The sequence below is a fragment of the Bos indicus genome, chromosome 10 (genome assembly GCF_029378745.1).
Source record: "Bos indicus isolate NIAB-ARS_2022 breed Sahiwal x Tharparkar chromosome 10, NIAB-ARS_B.indTharparkar_mat_pri_1.0, whole genome shotgun sequence".
Taxonomy (NCBI): Eukaryota; Metazoa; Chordata; class Mammalia; order Artiodactyla; family Bovidae; genus Bos; species Bos indicus.
Window position 1 is genome coordinate 43,127,252 of NC_091769.1, and position 19,115 is coordinate 43,146,366.

The window sequence follows — 19,115 nt, forward strand, 5'->3', positions numbered from 1 at the left end:
AAGATCCATTAAGAACAGTCTGAGATTCTCAGTAAAACCTAAAATGATGCTTGCTGCTATGTTTGGTATGGAAGAGTGTCCTGAATCTTTGACACAAGGTACTGACTATTTTTCTAATGAAAAAACATGCAAGGAACTTGAAAGAGCAGAATTTAAAGATCTCCATGACGAGTCTACCAATGAGAGACATACTGAGAGGAATATAACTAAAGAATGAAAATGCACTCTTTATGCCTTTAGTGAACTTTCTAGTGAAAAACAGGGGAGTCAGCTTTTTCCTTTTTCCTTCCCATAAGCAGGAAACTTAAATGCTAAAGATCTCACTTAACCCTCCTAACAACCATATAAAGTGGCCATGATCTCCAATCAACAGATAAGGAGATGGAAGCCTGGAGAGGTTGGGTAATTTGCCTAAGGTAAGGAGTTAGTGCTAAGTAAGTTTGGCCAGTATGTGACAACTGAGTATTATGTTGAGATGTATAATCTACATGTGCTGTAGAAATTCTGGAAAACAGAAAATAAACAGAAGTGTCATGTAAAAGTTAGGGCTTGTGTGGAGTAAACCCAGTGCCTTGAGTGAAATAAAGAATTAAAATTTTTGGTGAAAAATCATAATTTCAGATGGGAGAGCTATTATGAGTCAAGCAATGAAGGTGGAATGATCATGACCTCTATGGGCCAGTGTTCCAAGGTGCTTAATGGAGCAGTGGGTGAGAAGGCTGGACAGGAGGTTTAGCCAAAAAAAAAAAAAAAAAGATAAAAATGCTTTCTGTCACAAGACCTTCTAGATTTACTTAACCAGTTTCCCACCCTGCCCCCCCAATTACTGGCCTTCTTCTACACTATGCATACATTAGCTATAGTCCATATTTATGGAATACCTACTATGCGTTAAGGGCTTCCCTGGTGGCTCAGACGCCTGCCATGTGGGAGACCCAGGTTCAATCCCTGGGATTGGGAAGATCCCCTGGAGAAGGGAATGGCAACCCACTCCAGTATTTTTGCCTGAAGAATCCCTATGGATAGAGAAGCCTGCTGAGCTAGAGTTTATGGGGTTGCAAAGACTTGGATGGACACGACTGAGTGACTAATACACACATACTATGTGTAAGGTACAGTATAAGAAGCTGAATTTGTATGTTTATTCATATTGTTTCTGTCATGTAACAGAAACATGCTTTTACTTAAAGATTTCTCTTACATTAAAAAAACTGTAGGCACGCACATAAATAACTGAATAGTCCTATAAGTTTGTCACACACACACAAAAAAAAGCACGCCCCTCCGCATCTATCTTCAGAAACCTTTTTCCTTCTTTTTTAGAAGATTATTTTATTTCCATGTCACTGAATAAGTTGCTTAACTTTTAATTTTCTGTTGATTTCCACTCTTCCACTTTACCTCCACACCACCGTATCCTCTCTCAATATAATTATGTTATATACTTGTTTAGATTATTATTGGAGAAGGCAATGGCACCCCACTCTGGTACTCTTGCCTGGAAAATCCCATGGATGGAGGAGCCTGGAAGGCTGCAGTCCATGGGGTTGCTGAGGGTCAGACACGACTGAGCGACTTCACTTTCACTTTTCACTTTCATGCATTGGAGAAGGAAATGGCAACCCACTCCAGTGTTCTTGCCTGGAGAATCCCAGGGACAGGGGAGCCCGGTGGGCTGCCGTCTATGGGGTCGCACAGAGTCGGACACGACTGAAGTGACTTAGCAGCAGCAGATTATTATTTACTGTTAACATTTTTAGGGCATTCAGCCACTGGTCACAATTTACCTTTTCTTTCCTATATAACATTTTGGTTTCCTGGAGTTAATACCTGGAAATTTTTGGTTTGATTTCAACCTTAGGTAAGTTTTTGCATAGAAATAACATCATCACAGATTGAATCCTAAAAGCAGATACATTACTTTGCCAACAAAGATCCGTATAGTCAAAGCTATGGTTTCTCCAGTAGTCATGTATGAGAGTTGGACCATAAAGAAAGCTGAAGAATTGATGCTTTTGAACTGTGGTGTTGGAGAAGACTATTGAGAGTCCCTTGGACTGCAAGGAGATCCAACCAGTCCTAAACGAGATCAGTCCTGGGTGTTTACTGGTAGGACTGATGTTGAAGCTGAAACTCCAATACTTTGGCCACAAGATGTGAAGAGCTGACTCATTTGAAAAGACCCTGACGCTGGGAAAGATTGAGGGGACGACAGAGGATGAGATGGTTGGATGGCACCACCGACTCAATGGACATGGGTTTGGGTGGACTCTGGGAGTTGGTGATGGACAGGGAGGCCTGGCGTGCTGCAGTTCATGGGGTTGCAAAGAGTCGGACACGACTGAGTGACTGACCTGAACTGAACTCCTGATTCACAGTTGCAAATTCATCTTTCCAAAAATACTTTTTCTTTTGACGTTTTTTTTCTTTCTTCATAGTCTATTTCCTTTAGGTGCTTTTCCCCTAATTGTTTGCTCTCTCTCATGTAAGAGGCTTCTTTGGATGTTTCATAACTCCTGGTTGTTTAATCATTTTTAATAGCATGGGACTAAAAGAATAACTGCAAGTCCGGATGCATGCGTGAGGTGGTGGGCACATTAACTATGATTTTCATTGTAGAGTTATCCAGCTGGGCAGTTTAGCCAGGCCATGTCTGATGTCAGGATCTGTTTAGGTCTTTTCATTTGCACTGGTCAGATGGCACAGAGAAGACTCTTCCAATATTGTTGGATGGGAAGATCTGGCAGCCAGGATTCAGAGAGGAGGAGGATGTTGGTCTTTGTAAACACAACATGACTATTTCCTGTTTTGTGTAGGACTCCCTGACATCTATCGTATCCAGTGTCCTTCAGTCCAGAGGCCCCATTTAACATAACCAAAATAAACAGTGACACACTTACTGAAATCATATATACATTTTAAAAGGACAAAACTTTATATATTTCATTTGCATAACATTTTATTGTTTGCATATTGCATAGCAAAAGGAACAGAGTCACAAGACTCATGGTCTGGCTCAATCACTAACTTGCTGTGTGAACTGGGTAAGTCTCAACCTTGCTAACCCCTTATTTCCTCATCTGAAAAATGGAGATGATGATCATACCTACTATGTGGGATCACTACAGACTGAATGAGATAGTTACACTGTCTTCCTCTCAAGGACCTGCTCAAAAAGAATCCATACTTTGTTACTATTAACCCCTTGTTCATCATCTCAAAGGTAACTGTTAAACATATTAAGATAATAGGTACCAATGTGATGCTTTAATTTTTAATATTAACAATAGCAGAAAGGAAGAAAACTCAAGAATGGCCCTATCCTTTCCTATCTTTAGAATACTAGTTTTTATAATACTTATTTTATACTATCCCATCAGGAATTAAATTTCATTTAAAGATTTTTTTCTTAAACCTACTCAAAATGAAGATCTATGTATGGTAAAAAACTGAAGAATACATGTGTAGTTGCTTTACATTTTCTCCTCTGGCATAGTATATGTAAAATATATATCATGGGCAGTTAAATACTTTCCCCCTCTACATTAGGGATGGTAATATATATGAAGATTAATTTCTTATGCCTTATCCCTAATGTAAAAAAAAATCACAGGTATATTATACTGCTTGTCAAGAATACATACACACGGTAGGCACATCTAGACAGACACACTCCTTCTAACAATATTTCGACCATCATCATTATCTTCTGTATGACCCCCTACAACTATATGTAGTTGAAAACAGAAAACTCCCTTTTAAGGCAATTCTGGATAATAATATTACAAAATACTTGTGTTAAATAAAATTGCATGTATGTACTGAACCTCCAAACACAGCCTTTAACCCCTCAAAGTACTAGTCTTAAAAAGTAAACAAAATTTTTACACATTATAAAAAAATTTAAGCTGCTCTGCAACCCTCCTTTACTAAAAGTTAGATACATTACACCACTCCAGCAAGAGATTAATAAATAAGGATTAAATATTCTATTTTACAAAAACATACAGAATGGCCAATGTAAAAGTGAAAGGCTTATCTGATAATTTCTTTATCAAATTATGTTCATTAAGAAGGAATAAAACATGGTATAAAATGAGAAAACTGTCACTAAATTTACCTATCTGAAGATAATCACAAGTTGTTATCTAAAAATATCAATGGCACCCTTGTTACAAACATTATTTTTTTTTTAAAAGACTGTGTTTCCTGGAACTAGAGGACTATTTGTCTCATAGCTTTTATTAAGCAAACTTGAAAAAAACCACCACATAGTGGCAAGAGATAGAATAGCTGTTTCCAGCTACAGAAAATACTGAATCCTACCTTAAAGTACAGATCATTTGAGATATAACTCATAACAATTAAAGCAAATCATAGTATAGTTTGTACTGAATTTCCTCAAGATATTTTTCCTTTCAGTGGAGTATATTCATTTTCCTGTCATTTGAGACCAGTTTCTGTTGCTTAGTAACTATTTTCATGTCCAGCCAAGATGTAAAGATTGCTGTGTGCAGTAGGATTTTCTGTTGGTCTACTTTCCAAAACAACAACCCTGCAATTAAATCAAAACAAAAATCTCGTTAGAGTAAGAAAAGAGATTTTATCTTCAAATACTAACATCAAACTGGGAGAGAAGAATATCACTGTTCATGTTCACATAAGATTACAGAGATCATAGATAGTCAAATTGAGCTTTATGTTTTATAGCTTAAAAACAAAACTGAGTAAGAATTGATGGATTTATGAATGTGAAAGTGAAAGTGCAAGTCGCTCAGTTGTGTCCAACTCTTTGTGTCCCCATGTAGTCCATGGAATTCTCCAGGCCAGAATACTGGAGTGGGTAGCCTTTCCCTTCTCCAGGGGATTTTCCCAACCCAGGGATCGAACCCAGGTCTCCCGCATTGCAGGGGGATTCTTTACCAAGCTGAGCCACAAGGGAAGCCCAAGAAGTGGAGTGGGTAGCCTATCCTTTCTCCAGCGGATCTTCCCGACCCAGGAATCAAACTGGAGTCTCCTGCATTGCAGGGGGATTCTTTACCAAGCTAGCCACAAGGGAAGCCCAAGGATATTGGAGTGGGTAGCCTATTCTTTCTCCAGTGAATCTTCCCAACCCAGGAATCAAACTGGAGTCTCCTGCACTGCAGGGGGATTCTTTACCAACTGAGATATCAAAAATACTGAAAATGTTTCAGGAGAGTCTCATCTTATTCTAACCCAAATCAAATTTGCTTACTCATACATGTAAACAAAAGTATAATAAAGCTTTAGAATATACATGAACAACAAGGGGCTGGAGGAAGGCTTAAGAGAATAAAATGGAGTTTTAAGAGATACCTACTCACACAGATCTTTAAGATATCTGAAAAGAATAGTTTTAAAAACTATGAAGTGGGGCCATCTCCCTTGTCGCTGGAGCAAGGGCAGGGAAAGAGTTCAATGAAAGGACCAATAGGAAGAAAACCCAAAAACCAATCAAGTGTCATTATCATAGGTTCTAAACTGTAGGAAGATAGGTTTGAGAACAAAATAAAAAATAATATGCCCATGCAGAAAAAAAAGTCTAGAAAGGGAAATGCGAGGGGGGAGTTGCATAATACTGTGCATTTTTCTAGTGCAGAAATTTCCTACAACTAGCATATTATTACCTTTTAAATGAAAACAACAGAAAAGTTATATATACTTGAATTATGCATTATAAAAAACAGAAGGGGAAAATAAAATTACCCATAATTCAACTGCCCATTATTAATATTCTACAGTTAGTTTTCTTTCCTCCTAGACACTAATACCTATATTTAAACAATATAGTGTAACAAATCTCTTTAAAAATTAAGACAAAAACTTTGGTTAAGATACATATCTTAAAATCAAGGAGATTCTCAAGTAAGAAGATAACCAGGACAAGGCAATGGTTTGAGAAAAGTAGTTTTTTAGGGCAAACAGTGACAGAAAATGGAAAAACAATATAGACAAAAAAGGGAATAGGTGAAAGAGAAAATTCTAGAGGAAGGAGTAGGAAGGAAACAAGTAACTATAAGAAATGCCTTCTGATGCCTATCCTCTATGAAAAGGAACTTTCTCTTACTGTATTTTACTGGAGTGCCAGGATCACTGGATGATGTACAATTCTTTTGTCAGCCCTTCCTTTTGGAGAAGGAAAGAGCCTCCCATTCTAGAGTCATTTACCAGATGGTCCTCAAATTCTTTCTTTGCAGGACTAGTTGCCATGCTCTGTGGACTTCCCTTTACTACTAAGGTAGCTGTCATTTCCCCAAAATCCTTTTTCTCCTTACAAAAGTCTCTTTAAAATTTTTATGGAGGTATAACTCCAATTCTCCCCTTAAGTGTATAATATTTAAGCAATGATTGTGACTAGACTGAACTTGAAGACCAGAGGTCTTGATCTTTTGCTGCAGTTAACAACTCTTGGTGGGAAAAATAGGTATTTTACTCATTGTAGAGGTATACAATATAGATTCTGAAGAACAAAAGGTATAAGTTTTTTTCATAAGAGGGCATAGTTTTAGAACCTATCTTTCACTTTGATCACAGAGACCACATAATTCCTTCTGCTTTAGAACGAGCTCAGAGACTGAGTCAAATATCTTCTGATATATAAAGTTAAAGTCACAAGGTGCACATTCCGTTGGATTTATGCAGTAACAGTTAACAGAAGTTAACATGCCAGGAAGAAATGATAAAAGACCCACAAATGTATCATGCAACTAGGGACATAGATATCTGTGTTAACACATTCTGCCTGGGCTGAGAGTAACTATCTCTAGAATCATGATCCTCACACACTAATGAAAGCTTCCTTAACTGACTAATTAAAATATTTCTCTCTTAATAAAGATACGGGGAAATTTCTCTAAGATTCTGAGGCCTCTAAGAGTTTCATTTAACATACACAAAAATAAATGAAAACACCAAACAAAAACAAACACGTAAATGCAGAGTGGCTACCAGAGGGAAGAGGTAGGGGTGGAGGGAGAGCGAAACGGGTAAACGGGGTCCACTGTGCGCTGATGGAAGGAAACTGAGCTTCTGGTGGTGAGCACACTGAACAGTGCAGAACTAGAAATACACAGCTGCACATATGAAACATAAATATTCTAAACCAACCTACTTCAAGAAAATAAATAAACACATTGAAAAAAAGAGTTTTGTTTGAAATATAATCAGAGGTGACAGTGTAAATAAAAATACAATTGCTGAACTCCTTTGGTAATAAAACAACCAAACTATTACCTGTCTGATCCTAATAAGCGGAAAACTCTTGTTTCATCTGAAATCTCCTGGGTAACCTATGAGAGAAAACACCCATCAGTAATATCTTATTCCCCATATTATTTAAATAATAATTTAAAAATCATTTAGCTAGAGCAATTATTGATTAGAATCATAGTTTTTGATAGTTTTTGATTCCATTCTTCAAATGGAAAAAATTTTAGTTAAGTTTTTCTGAACTGCTTATTATTAGAAACAAATCATCATGTATGGGGTATGGGCCAGGCACTTTACTTAGAACTCTTTATGATATGTACTATCATTCCCCTATTATTAAAGACTCAGAGAACTAATGTAACTTGGGAGAGCCAAGATTTGAATATAAGTCTGCTAGACTGCACAGCCCCTACAGCGCAGATGCTTGAGGTAGCGTCTCATGGCCCACCTGATTTCAGCAGAGCTCAGACAGACTCCCATGCACCAGTGTCTTACATCTGTGTACTGGTGGTATTCCTCTGCTCTGTCTTCTCCAAAACTAAAGAAAGTGCTCAGACAGGCACAGCTACTATTCCAAAGTGTGGGTAGTTTATACTTCTGGGGGCAACTCTTCACTAACAGGGGCCAGCAGCCGGTGTGTAAACACACTTGTGTCTCCATCTTAGAGTGAGCTAAATCTGAGCTATGTCCCACACTGTCCCTCAGTAGTCCCTATGGGATTTATTAAATATGCTTTTGTTGGCTTTCTGCCTTTCTCTGTGGTCCTCACTTTATCACTTGTTTTCTGCTATCTACTCACAAATACACTACTTGCCACTTGGATCCTTCTTTCAGGGTCAGCTTTTGGAGGAACCCAAACTATGACAATGTAAATATAAAATAAGTATTAAAAATATCATTAAAAATAAAAAAATGTTATTTCATTTTTGGGGGCTGTGCTGGGTCTTTGCTGTTGTGTGGGCTTTTCTCTAGTTGTGGTGAACGGGGGGCTACTCCCTAGTTACACATTCTTCTCACTGTGGTGGCTTCTTCTGTTTTGCAGCACGGGTTCTAGGGCATGTGGGCTTCAGGAGTTGTGGCTCGCAGGCTCTAGAGCACAGGCTCAGTAGGTGTGGCACATGGGCTTAGTTGCTCCATGGAATGTAGGATCTTCCTAGATCAGGGGTTGAATCTGTGTCTCCTGCACTGGCAGGTGGATTCTTTACCACCATTCTGAGCCACCAGGCAAGTCCTGGAACTAATGAACTTGAATCAAGAAAATAAATCTGGTGCTATACTAAGTGGAGTTATTTTCAGAGTATTAAGTTCAGAAATGTTCCAATCACTGTGGACTGGAGTGGCTGAATATTACATTATGATCATTCTGTTGCTGCTGCTGCTAAGTCACTTCAGTCGTGTCTGACTCTGTGTGACCCCATAGATGGCAGCCCACTAGGCTTCCCCGTCCCTGGGTTTCTCCAGGCAAGAACACTGGAGTGGGTTGCCATTTCCTTCTAGCTAGGCCCAAATTGAAGGATGAGAGCAAAACCAAAAAGAAAAAGGTAAGCAAGATGACTTAGCAGAAGAAGCAGAATTCACATTTGATGTAGTGAAGTATTCCCATCTCTTTAAGAACTTTCCACAGTTTATTGTGATCCACACAGTCAATGGCTTTGGCATAGTCAATAAAGCAGAAACAGATGTTTTTCTGGAACTCTCTCGCTTTTTCGATGATGCAGTGGATGTTGGCAATTTGATCTCTGGTTATTCTGCCTTTTCTAAATCCAGCTTGAACATCTGGAAGTTCACGGTTCACATATTGCTGAAGCCTGGCTTGGAGAATTTTGAGCATTACTTTGCTAGCGTGTGAGATGAGTGCAATTGTGCAGTAGTTTGGGCATTCTTTGGCATTGCTTTTCTTAGGGACTGGAATGAAAACTGACCTTTTCCAGTCTTGTGGCCACTGCTGAGTTTTCTAAATTTGCTGGCATATTGAGTGCAGCACTTTCACAGCATCATCTTTTAAGATATGAAATAGCTCAACTGGAATTCCATTACTTCCACTAGCTTTGTTCGTAGTGATGCTTCCTAAGGCCCACTTGACTTCACATTATAGGATGTCTGGCTCTAAGTGAGTGATCACACCATCGTGATTATCTGGGTCATGAAGATCTTTTTTTGTGTAGTTCTTCTGTGTATTCTTGCACCTCTTCTTAATATCTTCTGCTTTTGTTAGGTCCATACCATTTCTGTCCTTTATCGAGCCCATCTGTGCATGAAATGTTCTCTTGGTATCTCTAATTTTCTTGAAGAGATCTCTAGTCTTCCCCATTCTGTTGTTTTCCTCTATTTCTTTGCACTGATCACTGAGGAAGACTTTCTAATCTCTGTATGCAGGTCAGGAAGCAACAGTTAGAATTGGACATGGAACAACAGACTGGTTCCAAATAGGAAAAGGAGTACATCAAGGCTGTATATTGTCACCGTGCTTGTTGCTGTTGCTGCTAAGTCGCTTCAGTCGTGTCCGTCTCTGTGCGACCCCATAGACAGCAGCCCACCAGGCTACCCCGTCCCTGGGATTCTCCAGGCAAGAACACTGGAGTGGGCTGTCACTTATATGCAGTGTACATCATGAGAAACGTTGGGCTAGATGAAGCACAAGCTGGAATCAAGACTGCCGGGAGAAAAATCAGTAACCTCAGATATGCAGATGACATCATCCTTATGGCAGAAAGTGAAGAACTAAAGAGCCTCTTGATGAAAGTGAAAGAGGAGAGTGAAAAAGTTGGCTTAAAGCTCAACATTCAGAAAACTAAGATCATGGCATCCGGTCCCACCATTTCATGGCAAGTAGATGGAGAAACAGTGGAGACAGTGGCAGACTTTATTTTCTTGAGCTTCAAAATCACTGCAGATGGTGACTGCAGCCATGAAATTAAAAAGATGCTTACTCTTTGGAAGAAAAGTTATGACCAACCTAGACAGCATGTTAAAAAGCAGAGACATTACTTTGTCAACAAAGGTTCGTCTGTCTAGTCAAGGCTATGGTTTTTCCAGTAGTCATGTATGGATGTAAGAGTTGGACTATGAAGAAAGGTGAGCGGCGAAGAATTGATGCTTTTGAACTGTGATGTTGAAGACTCTTGTGAGTCCCTTGGACTGCAAGGAGATCCAACCAGTCCATCCTGCAGGAAATAAGTCCTGAATGTTCACTGGAAGGACTGATGTTGAAGCTGAAACTCCAATACTTTGGCCACCTGGTGTGAAGAACTGACTCACTGGAAAAGACCCTGATGCTGGGAAAGACTGAAGGTGGGAGAAGGGGACGACAGGATGAGATGGTTGGATGCCATCACTGACTTGATGGACATGAGTTTGAATAAGCTCCGGGAGTTGGTCATGGACAGGGAGGCCTGGCATGCTGCAGTCCCTGGGGTCACAAAGAGTTGGACATGACTGAGCGACCGACCTGAACTGACAGTGAAGTATATTCTACAGATTTCTAACCACAGGACTGACACAATGAAAACAGCACTTAAGGACAATTAATCTTATGACAGTAAAGAGGCCTGTAGGCTTCATTAAATGCAGCATTCTGGTGACATTTAGTGACATAGGTCAGTAACTAGATAAACTGAAGACAGCTGATTTATGTCATTTTTACTTGGTAGCATTCTAATTCTGCACTCATATAAGAGGTGGGAATAGTTATAAGTCCATAAATTTGTGAGACCTTGGTGTAAAAGAACTACATAGGTACTCACACAAATGGGAAACATTTTTGCTAGAATTAATCTCTTAAGGTGGGAGCCTAAGTCCTATCTCCTACATGAAATGTATCCTGATGATCTCAGTAGAAGAGATTTTTGAAAACCCTTCACATCTAGGCTCTGCCACTGAACTAGCTCTGTAACTCTCGTTAAGTTAGTTAACCTCTCTGCCTGTAAAATAGGGAATATGAACAATATCTAATCTTACTCTGTCATGCCTTCCTCCAGGGGATCTTTCCAACACAGGGAATAAACCCAGGTCTCCCACATTGCAGGTGGATTCTTTACTGTCTGAGCCACCAGGGGAGCCCAACCTTACTTTGAATGGTACTTAAAAACCCTACTATTCTACTTGCCTTCAATAAACTAATATTTGTAAAGTGCCTGGAACATAGACATCACAAGGGTTTGATATTATTCATAATTATATTCATTATGTCTTCAATGCTATAATAACAACAGCATCCTAAATGTATATGGTACGCAATAAATACTTAGTGAGCAAATTTTCTTAGATTTTCCTTAGTCCTGTGATTCAACACATATTAACTTAGAATTTTAAATATAATATTAAGAAAGAAGCTCCACAGTTGTAGACTATAGAGAAGGCTTATTACCTTTAGAAAAGTTTAGTAAGCTTAGTGACCATATTTATAAATTACAAATAAGAGGACTGAAATTGTGTAAACTCATGTTTGACTATTCCTTTGGCCACTGAGAATACAATAAATACAAAACTGGATATTTTCTGAAGGGAAAACACTGGCAATTTTGTTCTACCGGCACTAAAGGCACTAAACATAGCAATATGGGTTCAGAGAGAAAATGCATAAAATGAATATTGCAACAATTAAAATCTTTAGTGAGAATCCCTGGAGATAATTAGAGAAATCTTACCTCATCTGATTTGAAGCTTTTACCCTGCATTCCGTGTTTCCAAAAAGCCAATACACTGTCTTGAAGGCATACTAAAAAGGATAAAGGGAGATCAGGAGTAAAATAAGGCACAGAGCACTGCATTATACATTTTCCCTGACTGTTTTTATTTATTTATTTATTTTTTTCCCTGACTGTTTTTAATCAGTGATAATATAAGGTTACTTGGTGCAAAATTCCACTGTCTAGATCATTAGTTCCCAACATTTTTGTGGCTAAGACATGCCAAAGCTCAAATAATGTATTGAGGCAGTGTCACAGAAGTTTTCTTAAGATATATTATAACAAGCATTTATTTAAAAATGGGCTTCTGATGAGTGGATATCAGCACATTAATTTTTCTTTCATATACTATCTTTTGTCTTATCAGTTCAGTTCAGTTCAGTTGCTCAGTCATGTCCGACTCTTTGTGACCCCATGAATTTTGTCTTATAAGGCTAAATAAAATAATAAGAACATATAATTGCTTTTTTGGATAAAAGACCTGACTATTTAAATACTATCATATATTTAGAAGTAGCTATTAAGGAAGCATCTTTTATTTATGCTCATATTTTCCCTAATGCAAAATTAATTTTCAAAAATAAACCTGTCTCAAAATTTAACCATACATGAATATTTCTGATCTGTGAACCAGTTCTTATTGGAGGGGCTAGGCACTCTCAGCTACAATACTCCCCACTCTTACCCCAGCCCTATCAGGCCTCTGGAGTCCCCTGGAACATTGCCCTGGGCTTGTGGGACCTGCTGCCCACAAGAGTGTTCACAGATCTGAGCCAAGCTTGCTCACCTTCTTGATGGCTTTGGATTCAGGAATGACCCACTTTAGGAGGGCCCAAAGTGTGGCCACCCCATGACATGCCATGTCCCCTCCTGCTCCTCATCCATCTCCCACAATTCCCTGAGGTGGCTGAAGGCTGAAAGGAAACCTGTTCTCCCTGTGCCTTGTCCATTTCTGTGTCTTGCCTGGCACCAAGCACAGGTCTGGACCCACTGAGGCACCCACATGGGGTCACTTCATGGTTTACAGAGTGGCAGGGATCCCAATTTGGGGGTGGGGGGCAGCAGGCCTCTGGTCCTTTCCTGGCCAGAGGCTGGAGTGAGTGAGGGAGTAAGAATGAGGGAAAGAACCAATTTAATTGTTGAAGAGTTAGCCATATGCCCTGTACCAGTAAAGGTGATGAGAGAAAGTGATTGAAATTTATTATACCTTTTACTGAATACTGACTCTAAAAAGTTAATGTAAAAATATTCTGGAGACATAATTTACCTCAATAAACATAATTTTACAGTGACAAATTATACAAATTTCACTAACCACGAAATGAAAAAACAGGTAGTGGCTTTATTTTTAAAAGGTGTCTTAAAAGGACTCTTTTTCCCTATGAGCATCCTTGGAATTATTCCAAGATTCACTGGAAAGAAGAGATTGTAGCCTAGGAGGAACAAACTTTTGTATAACAACTAAAATTTCCCAAAACGTCCGGCACATATGAGAAAGTTGAGGTACAAGTGTGTTTCACTTAAAATTAAGAGAATCTAAAGATCTACATGTTGGAATCTCTATTGAAAATATTAAATCTTAGGAATTAGTATGCAATATCCAGAATACAAAGGAGTAAAAGAAGAAACTATTTCCAAAATTCCTTTTGTCATAGCATTACAGAAAGTTTAGGTTTTCTGCTTAAGAAGATTAAAATTTCCAATCATAAGCAAATTATTTATATGTGAGATGTTTACCCAGAGGGATAAGGCAAAACTTTGAGACAGGGCAAAACTGCATTTGAGAAACCATTAAAATATTAAAACAAACAGAAAATTTTCTAAATAGTGAGAAACATGTTTTTAAAAGTTATATACATTTAATTTTAAAATACACATTTTTTATGGCCTAAATAAAAATCAATTTTGATTAACTGTTTTTGACTTATGGTAGAATCATATTATAGACTATTCAAAATGTTCCCACCTACAGTAGTTTTTCATAAGTCCTATTACCGCTGAGGAAAATAGTTACTGACATTAATCAGTGAGGATGCAAAAAATAATAAAATATAATTTTTTTTATCATAACATCAATGATATTACAGAGTTAAACACTCATTGACGAGGAAGTAAATTCAAATGGCATAGCAGTATTTTCCAGATTCTGTGGAAAACTAGCTATTACATTTAAATAGACCTAAAAGCAAAACCACCAACACACACCAATCAGAATCTTACATGGCAAAGAATTTTAACACTGTTAATCACATCACACAAATACCTTCATGATTTGGAAAGTACTGGAAGAAGTATAATTTACTTGATGCAGCAAAGGGAACAATATGTGGAAATTTAAGAAATGATTTCAGGTTTTAAATATTCAGGAAACAACAATAAAAGATTATTATGGTCCAGACCTGCACTGTCTAATAGGATAGGAACAAGCCACATGTGGCTATTTACATCAAATTTTAAATTAATTAAAATAAAAAAAATTAAAATGTAGCACCAGCCATGTTTTAAATGCTTAACAAGTATGATTAATGACTATTGTATTTACGAACACAGAGAACATTTCTATATCAAAGAAATGCCTATGAGACCGTGCTGGTGTAGGTAACCGTTAAGAACAGAAGGAACAAAAAACCAAGCTCTCTAAATGCATTATTTTAAAACGGAGACTTACCTACAGATTCGATGCGAAAATCAAAACTTAGCTCAGAGGCCAGTTTCTTACTTGATTTTAGTTTTCCTTGTAGATTTACAATTTTTACAAATTCTTAAAAAAGAAAAAACAAGTCAAGACTGGAAATACAAATTTGTTAAAACAAATGTAACTTGATATATGGATTTTACATGGATACTTTACATGGATATACATGAGTTTTTACCTTTACCTTACCTTAATAAAGTTAAATTGTTTCTCTTGATTCAAGCATGCTCAGTGAAAAACTGTCATTGATATGTTCTATATAAGTAAGGCCTCCTTTGTAAATGGCAGCTCTGTTACTATTTTTTTTTTTAAACACAGTTATTCAACACTAACATTCTGATTTTTTTTAAAGTGCAGTGTTTCTTTAATAGTGGTTAACTTGATGCCTAAATATTCAGCAATACGAGTTGATTTTTTTTCCCCTTACAAATTACATAACATATATGTAATATAGCAGTATTCTTAACTTTAGTCTGTGACTAACATCCTACAGAAGTACGAGGGACAAAAAGATAGTACTCTCAAGAGTCAATTTCTTTATCAGTAAACTGTGATCAGTAAACAGTAAACTGTGGGATACACAGTGTATGTGAATAATTCTATTTCCCTTTCGCCCATTTGTTTTTTAATTTAACCTTCTTAGCTCTGACTTGCAAGATGTTTTCTCTCTGCAAACTTCCTCATTTGTCTATCATGATTTGTGATTATAGGCCTATCTCTATTGCTGCTTGGTAAAACTGCTTTATACTGTATAGTTGACAAATAATTTTTTCTGCTCCCTTAAGAGAAAAAAAACTAACTGAAGAAAGTCAACTTCCCATTTACCATGAATAGCTGGGAAATGGAAGGCTTAGTTAATCAAAGGTTTAAAAATTTTTTGACAAAATATATAAATGAACAAAATGAATAATAAATCCTTGGATGGCTCAGAAGGTATTTAAGGGTTTAATGTTAAAGGTTAAACATTATTACCGTTAAATTCTGATCATCTCTTTATCTGATTAATCAGTACTGAGCTTTCTACTTGTTTTGAGTAAAAAAGAATTCACTGAATTCACTTAAAAGTAACCAAAAAACACTCTAATCTTATCAATATTCAAAGAATCAAAAATACTTAAGGGATAGTGGGAAAATGAAACATTGTGGGATTTGGTTTACTTATCTATAATATTAGATGATCTTTATGAGTCTATAAGGCAAATCCAAAAGGGAATGCTTTAGAAAAGAGAAATTAAGACAAAAATACGGCAAATTCAGTAGTGAAACAATTTTAAAAATAACCCTAAGCATCAAAGAGAAGCTTTAATAATTTTCAAATACTGGAATGAATCAAACCACAGAGAATATTGCCAAGTTTCAAATATAATTCCAAGTCTGGGAGAATTTTACTTGCAGGATTCATTGCATTCAAGTAAAGCAGATTTTAGGAATCAGAGTGCTTTGTTTGAAAAACTGAAAAAAACCTGTTAGAAGTTTTTCTGCTTCTTCACTGCATATATAGCACAATATACATCTATCAATAACATCTCTCCCTACATTAAAAGAATTACAACTACAGGTAAAGATCTCAAATCTATTTGTAAATTAGAATATTACACTGACAGGATTCTAAAAGTTTATGTTATATAAGTGATCATATTAGTATAATCTTCTATTTTTTCATTAATTACAATGATTTATGAAAAAACTCTCAGAATAGTTTATACAGAATTTTACCCCAAGGTTATCGCAAACTGTTCTAATTATCGTTGTCCCTTGGTATCCATGGGGGATTGGTTCCTGTACCCATCAAAGAGATCGAAATTCATGGATGCTCAAGTCCCTTGGGCATATAAAATGGCCTAGTGTTTGCATATAACCTATACATATCTCTCCATAGTTTAATATTTTATAATATTTTTTATTGAAATATAGCTGATTTACAATATTGTGTAAGTTTCAGGTGTACAGCACACCAATTCAGTTATATATACGTATATATGTGTGCTCAGTCACTTCAGTTGTGTCCAACTCTTTGTGATCCTATAGACTGCAGCCCACCAGGCTCCTCTGCCCATGAGAGTTTCAAGGCAACACTGGAGTAGGTTGCCACACCCTCCTCCAGGGGATTTTCCTGACCCAGGGATCAAACTGGCATTTCCTTCCTCTCCTTCACTGCAGGCAGATTCTTTCCCACTGAGCTATGGGGGAAGCCCATGTATGTGTGTGGGGGTATATACATATCTTTTCAGATTCTTTTCCCTTATAGGTTAGACATAATATTGAGTTATATATTGTGCTATGTAGTAGGTCCTAGATTACTTATAATACAGTAACACAATGTAAAAGCTGTATAAATAATTGTCAGGCACTCAGCAAATTCAGGTTTGTTTTGTGAGCTTTCTGGAATTTTTTTTTCTGAATATTTTCAATCCATGGTTGATTGAATAAAGGATGTGGAACCCATGGATACAGAGGGTCGACTGGACAATGTTTCCAAGTAGGCCAAACAAAATAAAGAAAAAGGTCACAGAGGACAGTACTGACAAACAGATCAATTAATTAATTACTATATATGTAAATAATTTACGTTTTTCATCAATAAAACACGGCTACTTAAGGTGGAAAGTCAAAATCTACTCTACTGATTCTATTAGAATCTAGTTCATGAAAAGGTATATCAAGTAGTATACTTAGAATAAACTTTAAAATAGTACTTACTGTCCAAACACACTAAAACAGTATCTCTCTCCAACTGTGTTACATGAATGGAATCTAACTGCTGGTTGCCTTGGAGGGAAAAGGAAAACAAGGTTACAGTTATATAATATGCTTTAAAAATTAGAACTTAGAAAAGAAACACAAATTCTGATTTTTTTTCTTTGAAGTTTAACACAAAAAATTATATTTTGTAATTGTCTTCTCAAAAAAATGTATATAAGTCAATTTAAAAAACAAAGTCTTAAGCAAGGCTAACTGAGAAAGGCTCAATATTATATTTAATTAATACCTCGGAGAGTTCCAGAAAGGTATATTACAAAAATAAAATGAAGCAAATGGTAAATATGGGGAAGGAAGATGCATGTTATATAGCGATTAGATTTTGCTCTGCATTTTATAGTAGCCAATGACAAGATGAAAACAAGATCAGTCAGGTGGGTCACAGTGTCTCTGAGATAAAAAAAAAAAAACAAGAAGTCAGTAATTCAGAAAAAGCAAAAGTACTAATGAAACTATGATCAGAGAGCAATTTTTCTGGTTATTGGGGTGTGAGTGTAAGTTCGATTCAGTTCAGTTCAGTCGCTCAGTCGTGTCCGACTCTCCGTGACCCCATGAATCGCAGCACGCCAAGCCTCCCTGTCCATCACCATCTCCCGGAGTTCACTCAAACTCACGTCCATCGAGTTGGTGATGCCATCCAGCCATCTCATCCTCTGTTGTCCCCTTCTCCTCCTGCCCCCAATCCCTCCCAGCATCAGAATCTTTTCCAATGAGTCAACTCTTCGCATGAGGTGGCCAAAGTACTGGAGTTTCAGCTTTAGCATCATTCCTTCCAAAGAAATCCCAGGACTGATCTCCTTTAGAATGGACTGTTTGGATCTCCTTGCAGTCCAAGGGACTCTCAAGAGTCTTCTCCAACACCACAGTTCAAAAGCATCAATTCTTTGGCACTCAGCTTTCTTCATAGTCCAACTCTCGCATCCATACATGACCACCAGAGAAACCATAGCCCTGCCTAGATGGACCTTTGCTGGCAAAGTAATGTCTGCTTTTCAATATGCTATCTAGGTTGGTCATAACTTTCCTTCCAAGGAGTAAGCGTCTTTTAATTTCATGGCTGCAGTCACCATCTGCAGTGATTTTGGAGCCCAAAAAAATAAAGTCTGATACTGTTTCCACTGTGAGTGTAGGTTGGAGTTCCTTTATTAACAGGACACCAGTTGACATAATGAACAATATTGTCAACAGTATCTTTGCAGGAAGCAACTTTCACTACTTGGCTGATAAACATCTGCTAATGTAAGTGATGACATTTTTGCAAAACATTTTTGGTAAAACTATTTTAGCCACTCAGATTGCATGAATGGCCTAGGTGAAATCATGCAAAGATTTTAGATTATTTAGAGCAGTCATTCTTAACTACATCTTTTGGGAAAACCCATAGATCCTCTCCCTTAAAAACTGCACATCTGAGCATAAACACAAAATCTTACACATTATTTTGGGGTATTTGTGGACATTCCAAAATCCATATATAGTGAAGAATCCAGATGTACAGAATTGGTAAAGTGTTGTTTCTCAGGCAATATTCCAAAAAAAAAAAAAAAAATAGCTTTTCAACAGTTAGAACTGGACATGGAACAACAGACTGGTTCCAAATAGGAAAAGGAAAAGGCTGTATATTGTCACCCTGTTTATTTAACTTATATGCAGAGTACATCATGAGAAACGCTGGACTGGAAGAAACACAAGCTGGAATCAAGATTGCCGGGAGAAATATCAATAACCTCAGATATGCAGAT

The 19,115-nt window shown here is 37.3% G+C and overlaps 1 protein-coding gene across 2 annotated transcripts in view; it reads right to left on the minus strand.

Annotated features, from left to right (window-relative positions):
- Nucleotides 1-2,912: 2,912 nt before the first annotated feature.
- Nucleotides 2,913-19,115, minus strand: part of MAP4K5 (mitogen-activated protein kinase kinase kinase kinase 5) — a 126,516-nt gene continuing 110,313 nt past the window's right edge. For both annotated transcript variants that reach the window (XM_070797392.1, XM_070797391.1), the window contains exons 27-31: nt 17,314-17,382; nt 14,587-14,679; nt 11,877-11,947; nt 7,255-7,310; nt 2,913-4,555 (exon numbers count right to left, since the gene is read on the minus strand). In XM_070797392.1, coding sequence (XP_070653493.1) covers nt 4,468-4,555; nt 7,255-7,310; nt 11,877-11,947; nt 14,587-14,679; nt 17,314-17,382 — 377 coding nt within the window. In that variant the 3' untranslated portion in view covers nt 2,913-4,467. The remainder of the gene's footprint in view (nt 4,556-7,254; nt 7,311-11,876; nt 11,948-14,586; nt 14,680-17,313; nt 17,383-19,115) is intronic.